At 35.5% G+C, this 8,764-nt stretch overlaps 1 protein-coding gene across 1 annotated transcript; it reads left to right on the top strand.

Annotated features, from left to right (window-relative positions):
• Positions 1-2,349: 2,349 nt before the first annotated feature.
• isca1 (iron-sulfur cluster assembly 1) lies at positions 2,350-8,057 on the top strand. The gene is made up of 4 exons (XM_051109405.1): positions 2,350-2,511; positions 6,344-6,397; positions 6,498-6,603; positions 7,123-8,057. Exons 1-4 carry the CDS (start codon positions 2,431-2,433, stop codon positions 7,269-7,271), a joined length of 390 nt encoding a protein of 129 aa, XP_050965362.1. The 5' UTR covers positions 2,350-2,430; the 3' UTR covers positions 7,272-8,057.
• Positions 8,058-8,764: the final 707 nt, after the last annotated feature.

Below are 8,764 nucleotides of genomic sequence, written 5' to 3'. Positions count from 1 at the left end.
ACATTTGATATCACTACAATGTTTTTCTTGCATACATGGAAAAACGTGTTCCATGTATGCAATGGAACATCATTCGGGACAAAGTGTTTTTAGAATATACAGATATTAGATTAGCCATTTGACCAATGTTATCACATAATACTATTATAATTTGGAAATGTGTTTGTTTTGTGCAGTTTTAATAAACAGAAATGCCCATTTCTTGTGTGAAAAAGTCAGCCTCACTGGCAATCTGTGCAGTATGGGACATCCCACCAAATTCACCCTTAAGAAACTGCAAGGCAATAGCTAGTCAATCTGGTCTAAATGGAAGCTTTCAGAAAAACCCAAAATTGCAAATCTGTTCAAGATTGGCTCAGTTTTTAAATATCAAACTTCAAAATATTGTTAGGGACTTAGCTGACATTCAGAAAAACCCTTCCAATAACATGTAAAGGGGCAAACAATTCTCATAGACTGAAACACCTACAAGATGTTATTTCTGCCAAAGTGATCAGTGTCAACAACTTCATGTACGGCTGAGGTCAAAAGTTTACAGACATCTTGCAGAATCTCCAAAATGTTAATTATTTGACCAAAATAAGAGGGATCATACAAAATGCATGTTATTTTTTATTTAGTGCTGACCTGAGTAAGATATTTCACATAAAAGATGTTTACATATAGTCCACAAGAGAAAATAATAGTTGAATTTATAAAAATGACCCTGCTCAAAAGTTGATTCTTAAAACTGTGTTGTTACCTGAATGATGCACAGCTGTGTTTTTTTGTTTATGATAGTTGTTCATGAGTCCCTTGTTTATCCTGAACTTTCAGAAAAATCCTTCAGGTCCCACAAATTCTTTGTTTTTTCAGCATGTTTGTGTATTTGAATCCTTTCCAACAATGACTGTATGATTTTGAGATCCATCTTTTCACACTGAGGACAACTGAGGGACTCATATACAACTATTACAGAAGGTTCAAACACTCACTGATGCTCCAGAAGGAAAAAACAGAGTCGGGGAGTGAAAACTTTTTGAATTTGAAGATCAGGGTAAATTTAACGTTTTTTTTGTCTTCTGAGAAACATGCAAGTATCTTCTGTAGCTTCTAAAGGGCAGTACTAAATAAAAAGAAGACATTTAAGCAAAATAAGGTAAATGTAGACTTGAACATTCTGTTCAAAAGTTTTCTCTTAATGCATCGTTTTTCCTTCTGGAGCATCAGAGAGTGTTTGAACCTTCTGTAATAGTTGCATACGAGTCCCTCAGTGTGAAAAGATGGATCTCAAAATCAAATAGTCATTGTTGGAAAGGGTTCAAATACACAAAAATGGTGCAAAACCAAAGAATTTGTGGGACCTGAAGGATTTTTCAGAATTTAACTTGAACTAAAGAAATCACTAAACAAACAAACAAAAAACATTCAGGTAAAAACACAGTATTAAGAATCAAGTGTATGTAAACTTTTGAATGGGGTCATTTTTTATAAATTAAACTATTATTTTCTCTTGTGGACTATATGTGAGTGTCTTTATTTTATTCAGTGCTACATAGTACTAACTAAAAAATAACATGCAATTTGTATAATCCCTCTTATTTTGGTAAAATAATGAACATTTTGCAGATTCTGGGAGATGTATGTAAACTTTTGACCTCAACTTTATGTCTTTTTCCACAGAAGACAACTGAATTTCTGTAAACATTTTTGTTGTTCACTTTAAATTGTAAAGTTATCACCAAGTTTACCAATTGATATTAATATATGATATACATTTTTCATAACACTGAAAATCTAGCACGTGTTTAAGTAAGATGATAGAATACTTACCTGGTAACTTGTACTATGAAAATAAAGTAATAAATACGTTTTCAGCCATAGGTTGTTTTAAAAAATGTGCTGAAATAGCACATCAATAGATCAGTCACAGGGTCACAGTTTTCTCGGTGTTAAACCATGAACCCCGTTAACCAGGTTGTTTGTGCTTACTACATATTGAGGTGGATTCTGTACATCAGTTAGCAATCCCAAGAATTTATAGATTGAAACGACTTTTTGGTTGACATAAATCGGACTCGGCTTTTCGATGCGCCCCCTAGCGTAAGACCCCTCATTGTGCATAAGACATAATTATTAGAATCAAATGTAACGATTTCAGTGAACTAGTTTACGATAAATTTTATAATATTTTTATAAGCATTCGGTATATTATGATCATTTAGCAAACCAGACGTCCTGACCTTATAATTATAAACGTCCTGACGTTATAATTAGTTGCGTAATACACTAAATGTCACATGGTGTTAAAGCCTACAGTAGCGATCACTCATGGGCTGTATGAGCTGTCACTCCAATAAGCAGCCAATCCCGTGCGACCGAGGAGGCGGGCGTTCCTCGCTTTACCGCTGCTGTTTACATCCAAACACGAAGTACTTAAGTAACTTCAACATGTCAGCGTCCATAGCACGGGCGACGGTGAGGGCGGTTAGCAGACGGAAAATACTGCCAACAAGAGCCGCTTTAACGCTGGTAAGTGTTCAGTCTGTTTACTAACACGACGTAGAAACCGAACAAGCATTTAGATCTCAAATACTCGACATAGCATGCGTGATAGATGCGTTTAGCTTAGTTAGCTGACTAATAACAGGATAATAATACACAGCCTCGTTAATTAGCACACATTCAGACGGATATTCAAATATAGCAGAGGGTTAGATCTGACTTGCATTGTGGCCGTGTTGTTCAGGTTGACATCAAGGTCAGTGTTTTGGCAGGTTAGCCGTTAGCAGATGCTTGGAGAGCCGAAGCAAATGCTTGTGTACCAGAAACTTCTAGATCTGCCTCGTTGCACCTTCAAATATAATTTTGGAAACATTTAACTGCTTTGTCCTTCAGTCTATGCAAGCATCTCTGCTTGTTTGGACTGTTCGGTACGAACAGCAGCAGTTGTTTGGGGTGAGGTCAGGACAGAGGCTTTTAATGATCTTATCCATGTTGCTGTGATCAGATAACTGCCCTGGAGTTTAGGTTTGTTGTTAAAGACCTCGAATCTCTCCAACTGTAGCATTGCACTGCTGTAACACCAATGTTTATCGAGTACGTGCTAAAGTTGAAACGGTTTGGCTACTGGACATGTTTGTACTTTGATAAACAGTACACTAAGTAAATGAAACCACTACTTCAAAGGTATTGTGCATGTGAAATGCTCTCCTCTAAAATGACTTATAATAAAGTTTTTACAGGGAGAATCCAGTTAAATTACAACCGGATTCTCAGTGTAAAAACTCTATTGTCCATCCATATATAATCCACTTGGACCGGCAAGATACCACAGGTGAAAATAAAACCGTACTTCCCCTATTTGATTAATCACAGTACATTATGATGTTTAAATGTGCAAATGATGTATTGTCCAATTAAATACACACAAATTTTCAAATTTCCAAAGCAGAAATCTGAAAATAGTTTGATTTTAGGTTTTAACTCTAAAATGGGATTTTGGATTTCTTGTTTAATACACAATACATTGTCAAATACAGAAATACTGTCAACACCCAAAGCAAAATCGCAGTGTTTCTATGAAATATAAATGATACAAATGATAGCCTGTATGAACAAAACCCTCTGTAAAACCGTAAAGATTGGTTTTATGTAAGTGCTGCTGAAAGAGGGGTAAAAAAAAAAAACTCATAGCCTTTAAATATATGAGTTGTAATTGAAATTTACTATATCAAATATAATCAAATAAACACTCAAATGTGTATTTTGGATTTTTTTCCCCTGCTGGTATGAGAGAAGACACCACCTAACTTCCTGAGAAGCTGTTTGCAATTGAAGCAAAAAATATATTAAAAAAATTTACACCACCAGTCAAAAGTTTTTGAACAGTAAGACTTTATTGTATAGAATTCTCTTCTGCTCACCAAGCCTGCATTTATTTGATCTGAATTACAGCAAAAACAGTAACATTTTGAACCATTTTTACCATTTAAAATAACTGCTTTCTCTTTGAATATATTTTAAAATGTAATTCCTGTGGTCAAAGCTGAATTTTCAGCATCATTACTCCAGTCTTCAGTGTCACATGATCCTTCAGAAATCTTTCTAATATGCTGATTTGCTGCTTATTATCACTATTATTTAAAACAACTGAGTACATTTTATCAGGACTCTTTGATAAATAGAAAGAGCCAAAGATCAGCATTTGAACTTTCTATTCATCAAAGAAACCTGAAAAAATTCCACTCGACTGTTATATACGTAATAATATTACATAATAATAATAATAATGTAATTATGTAATAATGTTTTGCAGCAAATCAGCATATTGAAGGATCATGTGACACTGAAGACTGAAGTAATGATGCTGAAAATTCATCTTTGATCACAGAAATAAATTACATTTAAAAAAATGTATATATATTTACAACGACATGACTGTTTTTGTTGTACCTTGACTCAAATAAATGCAGCCTTGGTGAGCAGAAGAGACTTCTTTAAAAACATTCAAAAGTAGTGTAGGTGAAAAGCACTTACATATGAAGATAATAGAGTAGGAGAATAAACTTTCATTTGGTTACATTTTTAACTTTTTCGATTTACTTGGAGAGTCTTCTAGACATCTTCAGTTGTTTAATGCAAGTTTTCACATTTCATTGGTATAAATTTGTAGTTAATTATCATTTGAATATTTTCTTTATAGCAAAGTTTAGGGATTTTCTTTTTTAAATGGCAAATAAATTCCAAACTAAATTATGTTGACTTAACATCTGTATTTTGCTGAAAACAAACAAACAAAACTCTTGGTCATCTTGTGATATGGAGCCAATATTTCTTTCTCAAATGACACTTCACTCTCAGAAAAAAGTATAGAGAATGGGAACTTGACGTCAGCAACGCACGGCATTCTGGGACTTTTGGACATGGACGCTACAGTCTAGACTGGGTAATAGTGGAGGTAGATGTTAAAATTTAGACTGTACATTTAAAAACACATTAGAATGGAGAACGCTTGCTGTGACATGAATTGCCATATCTGCTGTCATGACCGGAGTGGAGAACAGATCTAAAATGAAGCTCAAATTTATGCTTTTCAGCTTGAAACAACACAATGGCCAAAGCAGCTCAATGAAAATAAACAACTTCAAAATCTGGCTTTGTCGTTTGTATTTATTATTTATTACAGAGTCATAATTTCCGATCCACCTGAGTTTGTAAGTGCTCACGCTATGAATAACATGTTTGGAAATGTAATTTAATCTGTGAAATGACTCGTCATTGTTCATAAAGCAACTCATCTGATTTAACGGTACTGTTCAGCAGCTCTTTGTAAGGAATTGTGTATTTGTTCAATTTAAGTCCAGTAAAACTTATTGCACTCTATCCCTTAATGAAATTAGGGCTTCAGAGAGAGCTCAGTGACTGAACTGTGTTCCGGTTAACATGCTTCCTACTCCCTGAGCAGTGGAAATCAGTTGAAATTTACTTTACTTAGAAATATACATTTCTGCATCGTCTTCACACACAGACTAAATTAAGTTAGTAGAGAAGTGTGACATAAAATACCGCTGTAAATCAGGGGTGCTCAACCCTGTTCCTGGATTCCTGATGCTTGTTGAATGGAACATATACACTGTCTTCGATCTGCAATCAGGGCGGAATATTTCAAGCCCGCAGGGCACTTACTTTTGAATAGAACAGACATTTGAGATACACACAAAATGTGCAGAGCAGTGGTTCATTTACAAGACCAACTGGCTGAGATCAAGCTATGGTGTTTATTTTATGTGGCAGATATATCAGTGCCACTTAGTTATTTAAAAATTGCAAAAAATAAATTAATTCAGTCCTGTGTGTGGTACAGTAGAAGGTGGCTGTATGATTTCTGTGAGTGTGTATGTGTCGTGTTTTGGCCACACGACTGAGTGCTCGAATGAACGCAATGGATTCAAATATTAGTACATTTATTCTAAGCAAGTGCAAGCAGCTCTTAAAAATATTAACGCAAATACAGTTGTTTTTTCTTCTAGTGATTTGTGTTTATTGTCATTGTACGCTATTTAGTGTGTCCTAAAACATGTAAGCGACTACCCAGAATGCAATGCGCAGTGATGTAGATTCCCATGCTCTATTAGTATCTGTCACTGGAGTGATAGCTTTTCAAAATGTACTAATGTGTACCTTTTAGATACCCATTAGGGGTAAAAAAGGTACAAAGTGTCTCTTTTGAAAAGATATCAATCCAGTGACAGCTTTTGTACCTTTTGTGTTTTATCTTGATTTTGTCAAATGATATAAAATAATGCCACACTTTCACTCATCTGTCATAAATGATCACTGAGTGTGTTTTCTTCATTCTCAGACTCCTTCAGCTGTGAATAAAGTCAAACAGCTTTTACAGAATAAACCAGAATTTGTGAGTATTAGTTTTATTATTACCCATTAACACCTGCAGCCTCAGGGATACATTTTCCTGTCAGATTTTTTGATTTATGTTTTCGCCCTTCTTCAAACAGATCGGCCTCAAGGTTGGTGTTCGAACCCGAGGTTGCAATGGCCTCACCTATACACTAGACTATACTAAAGAGAAAGACAAATCAGACGAGGAGGTGTTACAAGATGGTGAGTAACGCAATTACATTATCAGATCTCATTCACGGTACTGTCTCTTCTGCTCACCAAGGCTGTATTTATTTGATTAGAAATCCAGAAAAACAGTAATGTTTTAAATTACCATTTAAAATATATTTTTTTCTATGTGAATATATTCTAAAATGTAATTGATTGCTGTGATCAAAGCTGAATTTTCAGCATCTTTACTAGAGTCTTCAGTGTCACATGATTTGCTGCTCAAAAAAAACTCACATTTCTGATTATCGTCAATGTTGAAAACAGTATTTATGCATTTTTCTTAGGATTCCTTAATGAATAGAAAGTTCAAAGAACAGCTGTTTGAGATAGAAATCTTCTGTAACATCTGTACAGTCGGCTTTGATCATTTTAATGCGTCCTTGATGAATAAAAGCATTAATTTATTTCATAAACCCCCCCCCAAAACTCTTGAATGGTAGTGTCTGTTAAGTAAGTTGCACATATGTGCACAGAAATGTGCTTGATGTCATGTGTTGTGTGTTTCTCCAGGCGTGAGAGTGTTCATAGAGAAGAAGGCTCAGCTGACGCTGCTCGGCACAGAGATGGATTTCGTCGAAACGAAACTTTCCAGCGAGTTTGTGTTCAACAATCCCAACATCAAAGGGACGTGTGGTTGCGGGGAAAGCTTCAATATATGAACCTCGCCGCGCGTTTGGCTTCATCTAGAGCTCGAGCCCTCCAGGACATCCAGTCCCGATCCTAGATTCAAACATCCATCTTGAAGATTTGTGGGCAGAGAGCCGGAGGAAGAGACTGATGTTTAGTGGCCTGTTTGGCCATCGTTTCCTGTGCTGCCAGCATTCACCTCAACACAAACCCTGTGTACAGATACACTGTTAGAGGAACTTGTTTTTGTTAATTTCATTGCTTGTACGCAGCTTAATGTGTGTCTGATGCGACTCAGAGGAGAGTTCCAGTTACACTCCATGTTAGTGGTTAAAGAGTAATTCATTGCTTTGGTCTCTTCTCAGAGCGTTGTGTGTCATCCAGTTGCTCTGTTATGCATTCATGTTTGATAATCCAGGTAGCGTGTTGTTCTGAGGATTATCCAGATCAGCTGAACCTGCTGGATGTCGTAACGCGTCCTCTTTACAGCAACGCCTACATCACAAGAATTCTGCAGTTGCTTCCTCATGGTTTGGTGGATTGTGGACAAGCAGTGCAAATCTGTAACTACCTACATAACATTCGAAGATTTCCCTGATGTTAAGTGATTATTAACTTTGCACTTTCCGCATGCCACTTTTTGTCATTTGCTCTATAATGTGATAAGTGCAGCACAGGAACTGATGCCAAGTTTTGAAATGCAATTGTTTGACTTGAACTTGTTCTCTGTTGAGGTATGAGTGTGAGTGTGATGTACATAACAATGTAAATCCCATCGACTGTCTTTTAACGCACAAATAAACTTCCATTATACTCAAGGTATGCTGGTTCTTCAATGAAATGCCTTTAGTGCCCTGAATGTGGCGCTGTTTTCCAATTACTCATTGCATCTTAACATTACAGTCCATTCTTTGTCTGTAAATATACTTATTTTTTTAGGAAATTAAAATAGTTATGGAAAATTCAAATAAATCCTAATAAAAAAAAAAAAATCTTTTTTTTTATGTCACAGCAATTGTTATATACAGACATAATTTAATAGATGATGATAAATGTAACCCCGGACCACAAAACCAATCAAGGGTCATCTCAACTGAGATTAATACTGAGAATACTGACACTGAGAATAAATCAGCTTTCCATTGATGTATGGTTTGTTAGGATAGGACAATATTTGGCCAAGACACAACTAGTTGAAAATCTGGAATCTGAGGGTGGAAAAAAAAAACTCAAAATACTGAGAAAATCAGCTTTAAATTTGTCCAAATGAAGTTCTTAGCAATGCATATTACTAAACAAAACTTAAGTTTTGGTATATTTACAGCAGGAAATTTACAAAATATCTGGTCCCACTTTATATTAGGTGGCCTTAACTACTATGTACTTACATTAAAAAATAGGTACAAGGTACTTACAGTGTTCATATTGTTTTGCAAAACACTTTTGCTGATGTTGAGGTGGGATACAGGTAAGGTTAGTGAGAGGTTTGGTGGTAAAGGTAGGTTTAAAGGTGGGTTAAGATGTA

Source organism: Labeo rohita, chromosome 5 (genome assembly GCF_022985175.1).
Source record: "Labeo rohita strain BAU-BD-2019 chromosome 5, IGBB_LRoh.1.0, whole genome shotgun sequence".
Classification (NCBI taxonomy): Eukaryota; Metazoa; Chordata; class Actinopteri; order Cypriniformes; family Cyprinidae; genus Labeo; species Labeo rohita.
This window is presented reverse-complemented; position numbering and strand designations above follow the sequence as displayed.

Excerpts from the sequence above, each read along its gene's own strand:
- isca1 (XM_051109405.1), top strand. The coding sequence starts at position 2,431 with ATGTCAGCGTCCATAGCACGGGCGACGGTGAGGGCGGTTAGCAGACGG. Across the intron at positions 2,512-6,343 it reads CAAGAGCCGCTTTAACGCTG|ACTCCTTCAGCTGTGAATAA; the intron begins GTAAGTGTTCAG and ends CTTCATTCTCAG. Across the intron at positions 6,604-7,122 it reads CGAGGAGGTGTTACAAGATG|GCGTGAGAGTGTTCATAGAG; the intron begins GTGAGTAACGCA and ends GTGTTTCTCCAG.